Source organism: Falco punctatus (genome assembly GCF_963210335.1).
Source record: "Falco punctatus genome assembly, chromosome: 9".
NCBI classification, from domain to species: Eukaryota; Metazoa; Chordata; class Aves; order Falconiformes; family Falconidae; genus Falco; species Falco punctatus.
The window spans coordinates 20,026,822-20,043,767 of NC_137589.1; the positions used below are offsets into that span (position 1 = coordinate 20,026,822).

Genomic DNA, 16,946 nt, shown 5'->3' on the forward strand with positions numbered 1-16,946 from the left:
CTTAACTCCTCACGGCCGCCCACACGGGGCGAGCCTGCGGGGCGCTGAGGCAGAGAACCGGCAGGCCCCGACGCCTCCGGGCAGCGCCAGGCCTATAGCGCAGCGGGAGGCGGCGGGAGCAACATGGCCGCCCGCCTCAGCCCAACCGTCACCAGCGGTTACCGCCCCGCCCGGAAGTAGGAAGGAGCCGCGCGCGGCACGCGGCCACCCGCCCGCCCCAGCATGCACCGCGAGCGCGATCACGCGCGCCGCCTGCGCCAAGCCGTCCGGGCGCCCAGGTGAGGCCGGGAGCGGCGGGCGCGGAGCGGGCGCGGAGCGGGAGCGGCAGCGGCAGCGGCAGCGGGGCGGCCCAGGAGGCGGGGGGCGCCCGACGGCGCGGGAGCGGGGGGGTGTGGGGTGTGTGTGTGGAGCTGGCGCCGGGGCTCTCACTCACCGGGAGGCAGCTCGCTACGGAAGCCGGGGAGGGGCCGTGGGGCGGGCCGCGGGGCGGGCGGGGCGCGGCGCAGGCGCCCTGGCGGTGCCGAGGCCGCCGCGGCGGCGGGGCTGTGGGCAGGGGCGGTGCAGGCGCAGTGCTGGCAGCGCCCGGGCCCGGCCCGGCGTGAGGCGGTGGCGGGGCGGGCATGTCCCGGGCGCGGCCCCCCGCCGTGCATGCCTCAGCATATTTAAAATCAAAACCCCGTAGCCGCACGGCGGGCCCCGCCAGGCCTGCAGCACGAGCCGTCGCCTGGCCTCCCGCCCCGGTGGGGCGCGGGGCCTGCCGGGGGCGGCGGGGACAGGTGTCGCTGCCATGTTAACGGCCTCTTTTACCCAGGCCTTTTCCTTCACAGCCCGCAAGCCCCAGTCTTCTGCGAGCTGCTGCCCTGTTCTGTGTGCTGCGCTGCAAATGGGACAGCTCTGGCCTTAACTGGGAATGAACACAGAATTCCTAATTGTGACAGCGTTTTAAAACCCCATTTTCTCCACTAAATCCTTGAATGATTTCTAAAGGTGCTGTCTGCGTAGCCTAAGGAGTCTGCAGAAGTGTATTAAATAGGTAGAATAATAGAAATGTATTAAATGGGCAGGATAATTGGAAGATGCTTATAAGTAGTTTGAAGGAGTAGCAAGTGCTGTCACAAGTGCCAAGTCACAGCTTTTTTACTCTGAAAGAGGTATGTGACAAGTTTTAAGTACTCCATCATGACAAACGTGCAGCCAATACCTCTTAAAAACAAGGCTGAGGAAGGGGTATGCAAGAGGTGGCTGGGCTTGTGCCGTACTGGTACAGGCAGAGGGATGCTCAGCCATTGCTGCTCTCGGGTAGCTGCAGCGTTTTAAATACAAAAGCACATCTGGAGTGATGCAGAGAGCAGTTGCTGCAAATGAGGCGCAGCTCTGGCTTGTCGCAGGGTGTGGTGCTGGAACCGGCAGTGCTGTGGGCTTCCAGGTTTTATGAGGCAGCAGGACTTTTTCTGTGTTTGTGCTCCTGGAAACAAGGCAAAAAGGAAAGAAAGAAAAAAAAAAAAAAAAGAAAAAAAAAAAAGTTTTTATGACGCTGGGGAGCGGGAAAAGCGCCAGGCAGCTGGAGGCTAGTGAATTCAGGCCAGTGACCTGCACCAGGCTATTTTTATGCGTGCTTCAATCGTCCTGCAGAATTCCCAGGCCCCCTTGTCCGAGGGCGGTCGGAGCGTGGGTTACCTTCGGTTTCTGCATGCCACCATGTGGTGTGACAGCCAACTGCACCCCTCCCCTCAGCAGGCGCTGGCAGAGGGCACAGGCAGCCTCTCCCACGCGTGCTGGGCGGCCTTGAACCACCAGCACTTTGAGGCTGTGGTGCGGGGGCAGCAGCCCAAAGCTGTGCTTGCTGGCTCTTCCTGAACCTCACTGCCTTCATCTGCCATCAGATACGTTAGTGGTTGCTGGCTTTGTGCCCTGGGAAATCCCGAGATGCCCTTCCTAACTCCGCCTTACTCTCTTCTTTGTTCTTCCAGGCTGGGTCGGGGTGAAATGGCAGCCTCTTCCTCATCCTCTTCAGCCGGTGGAGTCAGTGGCAGCTCTGTAACGGGATCGGGGTTCAGTGTTTCGGATCTGGCACCACCCCGAAAAGCCCTCTTCACTTACCCAAAAGGAGCTGGGGAGACGCTAGAAGGTGATTGCCTCTGCCCTTCTCCTTCCCTGCTCCTCCTGGTGTGCAAGCAGCCTTCCAAGGGAGTTGCCGAGCTTGGCACCCTGCTGCCTTTTCAGACATTAGCTGGCAAAAGCTGGAGTAAGAAAGGAAGCACCAGGGCTCGGGTAGGTCCTGAGCAGCCCTGGCTCTCCCACCAGTTGTTCATGAGGAAGTGATTTTTCTGGCAGTCACCTGTTTTTTAGCTCTGTTGACGGCACTTCAGATGAGGAAGTGATCTACCTATAAGGGAACATGACAGTGTTAATTGCTCATTGTTGGCTAATCCTTTGATGTCGGGCTGAAATCACTGTAAAGATAGCTGAGGCAGGAGTATTTTTCTTGGCAAAACACATTCTGGGGTTGGATTTGACTGGGCTAGTACAGGAGGCAGCTTGTATCCCTGCTCGCCAGGAAACATAGGGCTTGCATTTGCCATCGACCCAAGTTAAAACCTTGCCACAGAGGTCTGTGAGAGAACAAATAAGAGAGACCTCTCTCTTAATCCTTCAAGGCTGAGCACATTCTCCTTTTGGGCTCACTTTTGTCAGGGCATTTCTCCAGAGCTGCCTGGAGACAGGGCTCTGATCCAGCGCAGCATCTTGTGTTTGGGTGCCTGAGCCCTGCCACCCACTTCATTGGGGTTGCCCAAAGGAGGACCCAGGCACATCGCAGCTGCACGTCCCTGCCCCTGCTCTGGGTGAGGGAGGAAGGGCAGGTCCTCAGATGACAGGGTTAAGCCAGGGTCATTCAGTCTGTCTGCTTCTCTTGAGCTTCCTGTGTCACCATGCTGCACACTTGACTGTGTGAGCGCAAAGTTCATTGGGGTGGCCAGGACAGAGGCTCAGGTGGCCCTGCAGCTCAGAAGTGACACGACAGTGCAGGGCAGCTGGGAACTGATGGCGACATCATTTAAGGAGTGTTTTTATTACACATTAGAGCCCATATGCCAGTCTATTGAAGTAATTATGACTAAAGGCTTGCTCATAGAACTTAACGAGCCCTCAAAACAAATTAAAATAATGAAGCACTTCATGTTACCAAATAGACAGGCAGCTGTTCCTCCTGAGAGCTACTCGACACGGCAGCCAGGCTGGGGAGTCGGAGGAGAGGGAAGGGTATGTTTGGAAATGGCATGGGGCAGCACCAACACAGCATTGCAACAGTTTGCGAAAGGATGCTCTGAGCACAGCGGAACTCCGACTCTTCCCACTTACCTGGGGTTCAGTTTTGATTTTCCAGAGCCAGGGGTCTATTTCTACCCTTAGTCTTTGAAGTTGCTTCTCTCCTGGAGCTGTTAATTGTTTTTGCTTTGGGTTTACCAGTGACACAGCTGTTCGTCTGCTCTGGGTGGCAGCAACAACTAAACACTCTCCTTGTCACAGGAAGCTTTAGGTTAGCTTTTTAATTCCTGAGATGAAAGGTAATATGCCCGTTTTTTGTCAGGCAGATACTAGTGGGGTAGCTGCATACCAGTTTCCTCTTGAAAAATGCCCACTGACTGACTGGTTTTTATTGTTACTTTAACTGTCTCGCTTGTTTTCAAATAAACCCTTAGGTATTTGGGGTTTTTTTTAGAGGGAAGTAGTATAAACTTTGGTACTTGGCACACAATTAGCTGTGTCTTCCAGATTGTTTTATTTCTGAGACAGTTGTGTGATCAATTACTTAGATGGCAAGATACACATTATTTGAAATCCTTTGTGCAGGGTTATGGTCTAAGCCTGTGGGAAATCATAAAGCATTATAAGGACGCAAGTGTCTGAGCCCGGAGGGAATCAGAGACTGCCATAATATTAGCTGGCTTCTCCTTAGCTTACCTTCTATTTAAGAGGGACTGAAATTGCTTGACAGAGGGGATGTGACAGAATTATCAGCCAGAATGTCTCTCAGGTAGCACAGCTGTTCCCCAGTGGCACTGGGAGCCAGCCAAAGCCCTGTGCAGGAATTGAGCGCAGGGGCTAGAAACTGGAGGGCTGCGTGTTCGGTGCAGGGGAAAGTGTCAGAATGAGGCAAGTGGGGAAACCCACACCTCGAACATAAAAATAGAAGGCCGGCAGTACTCAGTTAAGGCTGCTTAGTCTTAAAACTCTCAGATTAAACCACCTCCCTTTTTCTGTTTACAGATGGCTCTGAAAGATTCCTCTGTGAATCTGTCTTCAGCTATCAGGTTGCATCTACATTAAAGCAAGTGAAACACGGTAAGCACCAAAGCGCCATCTATTTTAACTGCACGTTGATCAGGGAAGATGGCAGGGGAGTGTGGAGAAAAGGCTGACACGTTTTCAGGTGCCGACCACAAAAAAGCAGAATAGCCTTTTAAGTTGGTGAATTAACGCTAAGTCAGACCATCATCGAGCCCTTTTGCAAGCCCTATGCAAAGCGACGGGAACCCACACAGCCTGGGTGGGAACAGACTGTGCCTCTCAAAGCTTGTTTTTCCATCACTGTGTGCCACACTGCCTTCAAGAGAGGTGAGGCCAGAAGAGGAGGGTTATGGGCAGGAAACGCCCTCGCTCTGATCTTGGCCCAGTGCTGACTGTCTCTCTGACCTCGGGCAAAGAGACACTTGATTCCACCTTTGTTTCTCTGCTGAGCCCTTGTGACACCAGCAGGGTCAAGCGAGGTTTCAAAAGGTGCTTGGGAGATGGACACGCAGGTGCCTGGCATAGCATGACGGGGCTGACTCCACTCCCTGCCTCCCCAAGAAAGAGCCTTACATCTTGTTTGAACTTCTGTTTCCCTCCTGGGGCCTTTGCCGGCCGCCCAGGTGCCTGTAACTGAACGATGGGCTTGACTGCATGGCAGCTTTTGTTCTCAAGATGTTGGGCAGAGCTCAGCACTAGATTGCATCTGCTGCTTGAGGGTCACATCCTTTCTGGTCCCCGCCTCTTGTCAGCTAGAATGGGTACTTCCACGTGTTGTCTCAGACAGGAGAGGTTTCCTGTCCTCCACCGGCGAGGGTTGCCAGGAGGAGGTCTGGGGGCGTGCAGCAGCTCGCAAGGCTGTGATCCTGTTGCTTCTGAACTGAAAAGCAAAGCTGAACTTCAGAGCCATTGTTTCCACAGCTCTGGCACTGCTGCAGCTGTAGCTACTGGGGGCTGCTGCACAGACTGGCACCCTGATAAGCACCAGCCTTTGAAACTGGTTTGTGGAGCACCAGTCGCCTCCCTGCAAGAAAGGGGAAAGGCTTAAAAAAAGGTTGAGGTCATCATTTTTTGGCTTGTTTGTTTAACAGTTCCCAAAAGCACTCGATTGCAGGAGGTGGAGTGAGAACAGTCCCTCTTAAAATCACCCACTGCTGCAGTCAGCATAAATCATGCACGTTTTATGTTCTGCCTCTCGCTAGTAAGTCATTTTGTACTGGGCCATTTTTCCAAGAGGCTGCTGTGCTGTTCAACTTCCAGCAGAGCCAAGAGAAGAAGGGCTATGCTCATCTCTGTACCACTGCAGCTAATTTAATTGAAAATGGACTCTGTGTACCCAACGTGCAACCAGTTTAAATAAAGCTGAGAGGAACAAGTTATCTCGGGGATCCCCAGGGACGCAGCCTGTCTCTCCACAGGGACCTTTGTGTCATTAGCGTGGTCTGATTGCAGAGCCTTTCTGCTACAGTCATCCAGGTCCTCCTCAAAGGACCTTCATTAAAACAAGGAGTTCCTCGTGCTGCACCCAGCTCCACCGTGGGCTGACCAAGCTCTCTCTGAACTTCTCTGTTCTTCTGCACGATAAATATTTATGCTAAAGAAATGAGCTTCATCCTGTTTTCACCCCCATACACTAGTCAGCCTTGCGTTTCCCTGTTAGGACTTGAATTTACCCAGCACGGGCAGGGATGGGTAAATATGAGGCAGAAAAGCCTGTCTCTGCTTTCTCCTGTGATCTGGTGAGGTCTCACCGTTTGCACAGGGCATCATGTAGAGTGGGTTTGTATTCAAATTGGCGCGGTGGGTTTTATTCTACTCTGTTCCCCATTGACAGCTGGGAATTTGCATCTAATTGAAAGGTTTAATTGCGCTGTCATTGCAAACCACAGTTACCTTTGAACTTCTCACAGATCAACAAGTCGCACGGATGGAAAAACTAGCCGGTCTGGTGGAAGAGCTGGAGGCAGATGAGTGGAGGTACAAGCCAATAGAACAGCTCCTGGGATTCACTCCCTCCTCAGGCTGAGCATGTCTGCATCACTGCTGTCAGGGAACAGAAGAAAAACATTCTCTGGCCTGGCTTCAAAACACACCCCAATTTATCAGGATGCTGACAGCTGCATCGGCAGGACCAGGCTTTTTGTGTTGTTTTTTTTGAAGTTGAGAGTGGGGATCCCCCATAAAGCTGCCAATAAATGGAAATGATGGGATTCTTAAGTCCTCTGCAGTGTTACAGACTGGCAGGGCTCAGTTTCTGTAACTTAGAAGGTAGGATCGATTTTACAGAACTGGAAGAATCACCTTATTGTTTACAGAGGAGAGAAGACACACACACTGTGGTGGCAGCGAAAGCAACCCAGTAACTCGGTCTGGCCTTTCCCCGGTGCATGGCCAAAGGACTGGGTGATGGGTAGGCTGGGAAGCCTGCATCTTCGCTGCTCAAGCCGGGCCTCTATAGAGCAGAGAGGTACAACGCCCTGCTGAAACCACTCCTCAGCCCTAGCCATTGTTTTGGGGGATGAACAGGATGAGAACTGTCCCAGGTTGGCTGAGAGGGGACAAGCAGTGACACTTTCTCCAGAAGTAGCTCACATATTGCCGAAGCTGTTTCCTCTTCATTGTTTTTTCTCTTGTGTCTGCACTACGAGTCCTGGTAGGACACTGCTCTCTAATGCAGAAGCTGTACCTTTAATTTTTTTTCCTCTTTATTATGTATTAGATTGCTCTGATAATAAATTAATTCTGTCTTTGAAACAGTTTACCTTTATTGTTTTTTCTTTTTCCTTTTTCTTTTAAAGTGTTGCAAGTATCCTTTTCCAAGTTCTGTGTGGGAGGTCTGCTGACAGAAGCAGTCAGCTGTTGGGTAGGTAACAGGAGGTTTAATGAAGCTCAGAGGCAGATTGGGTGTTACAACGGTCAACTTAAGTTCAATTTAAAAAAAAAAAACTGAGAGGTACGAAAGCACACTTGCTTTACACTCGAAAGTGGATTGATTTAAATCAGCTTTTAATCCTGGTTTAACTCTGCCAGCAGAAACCCCCTATTTAAATCCATTCATTTTAATCGTCTTGTTTTTCATTTGTACTTCACTTCTGTTCTTGAGGGGAACTGGGTTTCCATTTGCTGGCATAATCATTTCAACATGTTAATTTTCCATTGATTAGAGCCTTAACACCACATTTGTGCTAGCCGGCAGAGAGACAGGCTTAGCACTGTATTTATGCAGTTGTACAACTTACTGCTCCAGATGCCTAATTTTCCATTTTCAACATCTTTCTTACGAGATTATTTTATTTTTACTCACTATTTCAGTCCAGCCACATCTGGATTGGAACAGATTAATTTGAATCCATCCCTGTCTTAGTTATATCACCACCAGTTTGTGTTAGCTAAAACTAAAGGGAAGAAGTATGCAGATGCGTTCTGCATTTGTTTCCGTTTATGAATTGGTTCTAGTATCAGTCAGCTTTTCATGGTCCAGAGGCACACGCTGCCCCAAAGCCAGCCCTGGTGCAGAGGAAGCCCCTGTCCCAGCTCCACACCCGTGGAAATTCACTGTACGGTTTCTGAAACCGTGTCCGGGCATTCTCACGTAAGGCTGCAGCTCAGCTGAGACGTGTCCCACGCCGCCTCCCCCATGCACGGCCCGGAAAACCTCCTCCCCAGTCCTGGAGGGCTGCCAGCCCCTGCTCTGTGGGGGCCTCCTGCACAGCAGGTGGGTCCTCAGCCAGGATCACTAAACACGACGGCAGTCGGTATTAAAACTCCGTCCCAGGTGGGGTAATTTTGAAAAGAAGGGAGTGTTTCAATCGTTAACTTGTTTATTTGTTCTGTATCATCTATTTTTAATCCTGCTTACTCCAGCCACCTAAACTTACCCTGGCCAAACTTGCCAAAAATACCCCCCATATCAAGACGACACCGTGGGGTTTGGGAACAGAGCTGGGCACCTTCTGCCGCCCACCACACAGCAGCACCCCGAGCCCCTGCGCTCACCGCCCGCCCGCCGACCCTACATGCTGCAACCTGCGTAATCAGATGCAGAATGAGCCTGTCCTTTTTTACTGCTTGACGTGAAACTTTTCCACTCCACCGGCCCTCCGGGGACGCCGAGGGATCTGCGCCTGCGGCTCTGCCGGTGGGATGCGGTGCCCAGGCGTTGCCTGGTTCTCCCCACAAGCTCAGCGTGTGCTGAAGGTTCTGAAACACATTGGGGCTGAGATTTCCCCAGGGCAGCCCCCCCTCGCCCTCCTCCCGTTCCTTGTTTTCCAGCGTTTCTCTGCGGTGTGCTGGGCTCGTGGCTGGATGGAGCAGGGAACAGCCCCGGCTCCGTGCCGTACATGGCTTGTTTGTATGTGCGCCCAGCACCAAAATAGACACATGTGTGAGAGCCATTGAGAGGAAGTGAAAAGTTCACCCTGTACAGTACTACAAATGCAAAAACATGTTGTTGGCTGTTCCCTCCTCCTGCTCAGTAAACACTTTATGTAAGGCGGCGAAAACCAGAGGGATTGCTAGATGGTAAAATAAAAAAAAGCAAACCCTGCACTCCCCGTCCTGCAAACGCAGGTTTTCCCTGGCAGCTGGAGACCCCCAGCTGCCCTATTTCTGCTTTGCAGATCTGTGGGGCAGTTGGCAGTAACTATTCCTCCTCAGGGTTTTGAAGCACCGTCCCCCTCACCTCAGGGGTCTCTGCAGCATCACTGGGGGCTTGGCAAGCAGCTCAGGGGCTGTTTGGAGGCTGCAGCTGGGAGTGGAGCAGCAGGGGGAAGGGAGCCCATCAGCTGCAAGCAAAAGTTGATGCAGGGAGGGGAGGGAAAATAAAAAAAAAAAAAAAAAAAGCTGAACAAAGAGCTCCGTTCAGGGCTGCTGGTTGGTTTTCCTGTGGGTGCTCGCAGCAGAACGTTATGTACCAGCACACAAGCCCCACTCGCGCCTCCCCTCCGCGCTCCCAGCCCTGCTGGCCACGGCCCCAGCCCCGGGGATAGTGCCAAGGCACGCGCTCGCTTTGCCCGGCCAAACACCGGCCCGAGGAGAGCCTCTGCCCCCGCCGAGGATGCGGCGGTGTGGGGCAGCACCCCCAAAACACCAGCTCCAGCTTTTGCCTGGGATAGGGTAAAAGCGTCCAAGGGGAGAAGAATTTCACAGCCCCCACCCTGTAAATGGCACGGTGCCGATCCGGCACTCGGCGTCTCAGCTGCCAAAACCCATCCACTGTCCTCCTCGGATGCATGTTCCTTGTTTCTCCGCCTGACTCCCGCACATCGCGGGCAGGCAGCCTGCCTGCAGCTGCTTTTCCCAGGGGTGAGAGACAGGCCCAAAAGGTTTGGCTGCGGTGGAGACCTGCCTGGCCGGTGGCACACCAGGACCTGCCGCCGGGTCCCACCCAGCTCGCAGCCTTCAGCTCACCTCTTTGAGCTGGCCACGGGCTCGGTGTGGTGGTGGAGGATGAGCAGGATCACCCCTTGCCACAACCGTGGACCCGGTGACTGAGGATGGGGCCAGAGAGGGTGCAAAGGACACCCACCCTGCGGGCACTTAGGGGACACCCTGAAAACCACAGCCTGCCCCCAGCTCAGCCCCTTCATTGCATCCCCCCTATGACTACTTGGACACAGAAGATCACAGCAGCCTCTGCGCCACGCCAGCATGCTGAAATTATGTGTAAATTACCTAAAAGTGGCTTTTTGGGCCACGGAGCTGCTGGGAACAAACATGAAGATGGGGACTACACCATGGGCAGTGGCAGGAATTTGCCCCCCAGCATACGTGGGGCACGTCAGCACAGGACGTGCACCAAGGCACTCACTGAGCCCCCTGCGGTACATCTCCCTTCCTCCTCCTCCTCCTCCTCCTCCTCCTCCTCCTCCTCCTCCTCCCCAGTCCCCTCCCCCTGCAGCCCTGCAAAACTGCTGAGCTCAGCACATCCCGGGCAGGGGCCCAGCCAGGACCCTCCCCAACGCCAGCCATCCCCTGCTTAACCCTTTGCAGAACCAGACAGGCTGGAAATCACAGTGATCAAGAAATCTCATCATGGGGTGGTCCGACAAGGCGCAGCCAGCCAGGAACAGTCTGTCCAGAAAGTTTCATCCATCATCCTGAAGCCCCCTCTGATCTCCCCAGAAAGGATGGCAGGTCAGGGGGAAAGGTACACTGCTCGGCCACGAAAATCACACTGGGTTTAAGCTAGCAGCAGTACCCGGGGAAGGGAAGCACAGGGATTACTAATACTGTAGTGAAAACTTTGCTTTCTAGCTGCAAACCATTTCTAGAGGACCTGCTGCAGAACAGCGGCCCGGGCTGCAGTCTCTTTTGGGAAGGAAAACGAGTGGCAAGCCCCGCAATGCTTCCCCTCCCAGCAGAAGGGCAAGCGCGCAGCATCACGTTAGGATTATTTTATTTCAGAGATCAAAAATTATGTTTCGCTTTAACACTTGCTATCACACCAGCGGCTGCTTGTTCCCCTGCCTACCAGGCAATGTTATGGCAAAGAAAGAAAAATATTTATGCTCAGCCTCAGCTTCATAAGCGTCAAGATTATTTTTAGCAAGGCGCCTTCCCTGTGGTCCTTTACCTCTTTTTCATTTATTTGCTGTTTCCATCCCCCTATTTTGACCCCAGAGCCAGCCATTCCTCATCTATTTTCAGCCTCACCCAGTGAATATTCGTACCAATGACTTGGAGGTTGTGGGGAAGAAACCCTGATGAGCTAGATTTTGTTAAAAACAGGATCCCAAACACCATCCAACTGTTTCAGAGCACATGTGTGAGTATTTTGCTCTATTGCTTGGCAAGTGTGCAAATATCGGTGTATATTTTTAACAGCTGAGATTGGGGTTCTTTCATTTTTTGTCCCAAAAAGCAGAGCAGAAGCCCTGCATGCTGTGGGCACAAGCCAGGGCTTGTTCCCAGCTCCCCACACATCCCCTCCACCCCACAGCTCCCAGGACGATACCTGCTCCCCTGGCTTGGGCCCCACTCCCAAAACAGCAAGGGATTCAGGCCTCGCTTCTCCTTTGACCCCTGAAAAGCAATCTCCACACTGCTACAGCTCCCAGTTGGGTGCCTGGACCCTCAGCACCCACTGCACTGCAGCTCTCGGGTGGGAGAATTTGGCCTTGTCCCCCGCACCGTGGAGGTCACAGGCAGTGGGTGCAATGCTGGCACGAGGGGCCTGTCCCCCTTGCTCCTGACCAGCGTTTGCTCTCCACCATGTTTACTGCTAGGCTGTTATCAGTCTCTGCTCAGGAAGGACAGTACCCAAGATAGCTCCCAGAATGATTTCAGAGTGTGCTCAGCTCCTCCGATAAAGCCACAGGCAGTGCGCAGGAGGACAAACAAAGCCCTTTATCACCAATTAATGGGCCTTCGGGCTCCCGAACTGCTCAGGCTCTAGCTTTGGAAAGGTCACGTACGCAGGGGCAGGCACGCACAGATCTGTGGGGGTGGTACATGCTTCCAGAGGGCTCAGAGGAGGATGATGCCTTGCCCCCATTTACAGGACCACTGGGGGTAACCCTCAGCCTGGTACTGAACAAAGCTGCCCATTCCAGCCTGGCTGTGCCCTGCTCTCTCTCCCCCCCATAACCCTCCGATTTTTAACGTGTTTCACTCCAACAGCCTTCCTTTTCTTAAGAAACCTGAACAGCCATGGCTAATGGGACACTGGCACCCCTATCCCCCGCCGCGCCTGTGGCCTTGGGCTGTTGGTTTGGTTTGTGACCTGCGGCAGGGCAGCAGCAAACACAAGCCGGCCGTGTCTCACGCCAGGGCTGCCTCTGCCGCTCGCACCGCGATCGGGCCCTGCTGGCGCCCAGTGTGCCAGTGGCACCTGGAAGAGGAGGGTGATCAGCGGGCACATTGAAAACTGCACATATGAACCCGCCGGCCCCATCACCTGCTGCCTGGTTTTGTGCCAGCCAGGGCCTGTTCCACGGCCCAGAGAGGGGTCGGGAATGGTGGGGACCTGGCACAAACTGGCCAAGGCATGTGTCCCTCCTATCGCTGCTGTCCTCGCCGGTGCGGGCCGGGGGCGAAGCGGTGGGGCCGTGGATGGGGTCTGGCCCTGAGGTGCCGGTGGTGAGGCCCAGGCCCTCTCCGTGTGCTGAGGTGCGGGACGGGACGGCACGAGGCCCGGGCCCAAGCCGGGACCCCGGGGGTGCCCGGGAGTGAGGCCCAGGCCCTGGGGCGGCAGCGGGGGCCGAGGAAGCCCGGCGGGCGCTGCCCAGAACGGCAGGCGGATTTCGCACGGGCCCGGCCCTCCTGACGCAACCCCCCGCGCCGTTTGCAGGGCCCGGGCCGGAGCGGGGCCGAGCGGGGGGGAGGGGGCGGAGCCTCCCGCTGTCACCGGGCAGGAGAGACGCCGCGGACGTGCCCCGCGCTCCCATTGGCGGGCGCGGGAAGGCGGGGCGGGGCCTCCCGCGCAGTCCCTATATAAGGCAGGCGGCCGGGAGCTGGCCCGGCGGAGCGGGCGGCGGAGGCGGGGTGCGATGCCCGGGCTGTGGGAGCGGCTGGCGGTCGGCGAACGGGGCCGCCTGGAGACCTCCGACTGCGAGTCGCTGGGCAGCGCCTCCGGCTCGGAGGGAGGTGGGTGGGTGGGGGTCCGCGGGGGGGGGGGGGGGGAGCTGCTCTCGGGGGGTTCTGAGGGACTGGGAGGTGGCTGGGGGTGCCCGAGGGGGGTGCGGGGCGCTGTGCCAGCGGCTGTCTTGCCCCGTTACACCTCAGTCTGCTGGGCCGGGGGCGCCCCCGGCCCACCCCTCCCTGCGGGCCCGGCGCTGACCTGCCTTTTGTTCCCTCCGCAGATGCCGAGGGGGTCTCCCTGCCGGACCTGGACCTGCTGCACGACCCCGAGGATGAGCTGCTGTGCGCCCACCTGATGGAGGTGGTGCAGGCCACGCTGGCCAGGGCCCCGCTGGGTGCCCGGCGCTGCTCCCGGCTCCTCATGCCGGCCCAGCTCCTGGCGCAGGTGCGGACCGAGCTGCTGCGCCTGGCCTGCAGCGAGCCCTGTGGGCTGCGTGGGGCCCTCCTCGACCTCTGCGTGGAGCACGGCAAGGCCTGCCATGAGGTGGGGCACATTGCCGTGGACCCTGCTGTGGTGCCCACCTTCCAGCTCACCCTGGTGCTCCGCCTGGACTCCCGCCTCTGGCCCAAGATCCAGGGACTCTTCACCTCGGGGCCGGCTTTCACGCCCCTGAAGCTGAGCACGGGCTTCAGGGTTATCAAGAAGAAGCTGTACAGCTCCGAGCAGCTGCTCATAGAGGAGTGCTGATGGGCTGGGCTGAAGAAGTGACTGACCCAAGTGCTTCAGAAGACCTGGTTAGAGCGTGGTGGCTCCTGGCAGCCGCTGTAGTTTAGGTTAGGCTGGAGTAGGGCTGTAGGTGGAAAGTAGTTTGGGCAGGCGGAGGTCCCAGTGGGGTGCCTGCCTGTGCTGGGGCATCCCTGATGCGGAGCAGACCGGGACGCAGGCGGAGGTTGCTTCACACTGTCGATTGTAGGATGATTGCAGTAACGGAGCTCCTGGATGTGGCAGCAGGGCTGCTGGGGGCACACAGTCTCCTCCTGTTGGCTGATTAATCATGGGGGTGGGGGGGTGGGGGGTGTTTGTAACAAGGATTGTAATCAATGGGGTTTCTGGGGGAGGGAGGGCGTGTGGGAGTGAGTGATGGCTGGGCTGTAGGTCTGGGTCAAAGACAACCCTGCTGCTGGCACCTGGTGGTTCTGTGCGGGCTCCCAGTAAGGCAGGAGGGGGTCTGGAATCGCATTGCATCTTTGATCATGAGAGGGGGAAGAGTGGTGGGAGAGGGGCATGTGAGGCAAGGCAGGGACAGAGGGCAGGACCCCTCCCCGTGCTGTGCTGTGGGGGCTTCATTGGTTACAGTTTACTCATACACTTGATGTTCAAGTGCAAGACTTCCTATGCAATCATGTTGGGGTGTGTTTTTTACTTTTCTAATAAAACTTGTCTTAATTGATGAACTGTTGTCTCTCTGTCACTCTGGTCTGGAGGGGGATGATGCAACTGCTACCTGCTGGTCTGAAATCCTGCTGGCATCCTTGGGAAGCCTTTCCCTGACCAGACAGCCCCTGTGGTGGGAGCTGAAGGTTTGGGAAATGAGGGGGGAATCCTACTGCACCCGCTGCTAATTGCAGGCCACGGGGCTGTGAGTCAGGGGGAACTGAGTCAGGCTGCTGAGCCAGCCAGGTACCTCTGTGCCTGAGGAGGAATGCTGTGACACCCCGGCAAGGGGCTGCTGCTCCTCCCCGGGGAGCTACAGGGCAGAAAACTTGGGCAGAAAGATAGAATTGGCTAAAATTGTGAGGGAGTGACACAGGGAGGGTCACACCTGCAGGGGGAAGCACTCCCCAGCTCCAAATACACTGCAAAAATGAGACCAATTACCCAAGCCTGCAATTAGAGGGACTTGGGGAAGAGGCTTTCACTGAAGGGTGATTAAGCTGCTTGGCAAACGAAGAGCCCTCAGAAAGTGTGGGGGATAAAAAAGAACCTGAAAAACCATTTCCATTCAAATGTGAATTTATTCTGGCTTGGGCTTCTATTGTTTTGGGTTTTTTTTTTGTTCCCCCCCTGTGGATGAACAGTGACCATTTATCATTTTCACCAAAAAAGCAGTTTCTGGAAAGGACAATCCACAACCTGAGTGGTGGCAGCAGAGTTTTCTCCCCCACGTAAATACTGCCTCGGAGCAATTGGGGCAACAAGCAGTGCCAGGCAGATACAGCTGGAAACGTGCCTTTACAAATCCATGTTGTGCAATAGGGGGGTTTCCCCTAAAGTTTTGGGGACCGTGTGTCTCAGTCACATGCCAGAGCATCCCCCTCTCACGTGAGGGGCATCCCCGTGCCAGGGTCAGGCAGTGTTGTGCCCTGCAGCAAACCCACTGTCAAACCAGCGCAGGAGCCACTGAGCAGACTGGAAAGGAAACTCCAAACCCAAAGCTTTTTGGCAAAATCAGAAGAGCAGGTTTTGGCACCGCCAGCACAGGGTGGAAATGGAATGTTTGCTCCCTAGCCATGGTGAGAGATTTATGGCACGGTGATGGCAGTAACGCCGGTGGCTCAGCTTGGGCCATGCTGTCATCCCCTGCTGAAACATACTATGTCTTGAAGCTATATATACAGCTCCATAAATACACATACTTTTATATATCGCACTCCTAAGCACGCAGAGGGGATGGCCCCATGTCTTGCTGTGCTGCCAGCAGCAGCGTGGCCCCCGCTCATCCCCTGCCAGCCTTTCCAAAGGTGGGCAAGGGGACCCTGCATCACTTTTTAAAAATTTATTATTACAAGCAATAACCAACGCTTTGCAGAAAACGCCAAGAAAGCAAAAAAACCCCCCACCAAAACTCACATAAGCAAACGCAGAGCGGCAGGACGGCCTCTTCACTGGGGGGGTGCCCAGCAAAACCAGGTCCATGTGCCCCTGAAATGCGCCATGGTCACAACCCCAGCCACGAGCAATGGCAGGTGAAGCTTTGCTTCTATTTATAGCAAAATGGCCTTTCCATGACAAATCTGGGGAGGGATGTCAAGGTCCCTGGGGTTTCGCAGCTCCCTAGAAAGTGCCAGGAGCTTCCAGCAATGCTGTATTTAGCACCTCCCAGGGCAGGGGACAGGCAGAGAGATATTTTGGAATCCAAGAGGTGGTGGCAGGGCTATTTGTGGCACCATCATCAGCCTGGGGGGTCCCAGGTGCCTTCATGGTGGCAGGAAGATGGAGATTTTGGGGGCACCAGCAGCAATAAGGCAAATGAGGATTTAAATCCCAGGGTAATGCTAAACCCTTGTGTTTGCTGCCAAAAATGATGGTGGTGGGAAGCAGGGTCCCCTTCACTTCCTTTTGCCAGAGGAGGATGCTGGTGCGGCACCTGCCTTTCCCTGCTGCCTCCCTGCCTTGGGTGGCTGCTCCAGCTGAAAGCTCGGGCTAGCGAGCTGCCAGGTGGGGAAGGAGCTAACGGGCAGCCCAAACCACCAGCACTTCTGGGGAGCGGGCAGGGACCAGCACACCAAAATGCAGAGCATCTCCCATTGCTCTAGGCTGGAAATGATCCGAAATGCAGTAAAACTGCCCCAAAAACTGCGGCATGGGTGCACCTGATTGCAGAATTAAAAACAAAACAAAACAAAACCACAGCGGAGACTGTGCCAGTGGCACTGGGGGTTTTTGCCTTGTGGCCGTGTTGGTTCATGCTGGACTCTCCTGGCTGGCCTGCTGGCACGGGTGTTGCAAGAGGTCAGCGGGGCTGACTCACGGCCACTGCTGGGAATGCAGCACTGAGGGGAAATGGAAGGGATGTGACACCTGGCTTCTGCAAGAAGGGGGAAAAAATGGGAAAAGGGGGGGAAAAACCCACCCCAAAACCTCCAGCCCTTTGGTACGTGCAGCTGGGGAGGAGGGGAGCACCAGCAGGGTCAAACCTGCCCCAGGTGCCGCGGGAAAAGCCTTTTGCTGCCCTGGGCAGGGAATATGTGGGAAAAAGACCCATTTGGGAGTGTGGACCTCAAATCCAACCCCGAGCATTTTGGGCTGGCAGTTTCTGAGCTGGTGCCGTTGGGAAGCATGTCCAAGCCAACATTTCTGCCCAGGACAAAAGCAGCTCGAGCCTTCACACCTGCTGCCCTCCTCAGATGGAGAC

The 16,946-nt window shown here is 55.2% G+C and overlaps 3 protein-coding genes across 4 annotated transcripts in view; 2 read left to right on the forward strand and 1 right to left on the reverse strand.

Annotated features, from left to right (window-relative positions):
• The window catches only part of ASCC1 (activating signal cointegrator 1 complex subunit 1), a 38,090-nt gene extending 37,560 nt beyond the window's left edge, over positions 1-530 (reverse strand). The window contains exon 1 of the mRNA XM_080401746.1: positions 434-530. The gene's annotated coding sequence lies outside the window, so the exon portion shown is untranslated. The remainder of the gene's footprint in view (positions 1-433) is intronic.
• Positions 86-7,044, forward strand: ANAPC16 (anaphase promoting complex subunit 16). Of its 2 annotated transcripts, none has more exons than XM_080401804.1 (4): positions 86-278; positions 1,971-2,128; positions 4,270-4,344; positions 6,201-7,044. In XM_080401804.1, the coding sequence occupies exons 1-4, from the start codon at positions 223-225 to the stop codon at positions 6,314-6,316; spliced, it is 405 nt and encodes a 134-aa protein (XP_080257930.1). In that variant the 5' UTR covers positions 86-222; the 3' UTR covers positions 6,317-7,044. The 2 variants fall into 2 exon arrangements, with proteins under 2 accessions (XP_080257930.1, XP_080257931.1); XM_080401805.1 differs by lacking the exon at positions 86-278 and adding an exon at positions 993-1,151.
• Positions 7,045-12,720: 5,676 nt separating this feature from the next.
• Positions 12,721-14,265, forward strand: DDIT4 (DNA damage inducible transcript 4). The gene is made up of 2 exons (XM_080401800.1): positions 12,721-12,876; positions 13,092-14,265. Exons 1-2 carry the CDS (start codon positions 12,780-12,782, stop codon positions 13,556-13,558), a joined length of 564 nt encoding a protein of 187 aa, XP_080257926.1. The 5' UTR covers positions 12,721-12,779; the 3' UTR covers positions 13,559-14,265.
• The last annotated feature ends 2,681 nt before the right edge of the window (positions 14,266-16,946 follow it).

What these genes read in the sequence shown, in the direction of transcription:
- DDIT4 (XM_080401800.1), top strand. Translation starts at nt 12,780, where the DNA reads ATGCCCGGGCTGTGGGAGCGGCTGGCGGTCGGCGAACGGGGCCGCCTG. An exon ending in CGCCTCCGGCTCGGAGGGAG is followed by an intron (nt 12,877 to 13,091) that starts GTGGGTGGGTGG and finishes TTCCCTCCGCAG; the next exon opens with ATGCCGAGGGGGTCTCCCTG.
- ANAPC16 (XM_080401804.1), top strand. Translation starts at nt 223, where the DNA reads ATGCACCGCGAGCGCGATCACGCGCGCCGCCTGCGCCAAGCCGTCCGG. An exon ending in CAAGCCGTCCGGGCGCCCAG is followed by an intron (nt 279 to 1,970) that starts GTGAGGCCGGGA and finishes TTGTTCTTCCAG; the next exon opens with GCTGGGTCGGGGTGAAATGG. An exon ending in AGCTGGGGAGACGCTAGAAG is followed by an intron (nt 2,129 to 4,269) that starts GTGATTGCCTCT and finishes TTCTGTTTACAG; the next exon opens with ATGGCTCTGAAAGATTCCTC.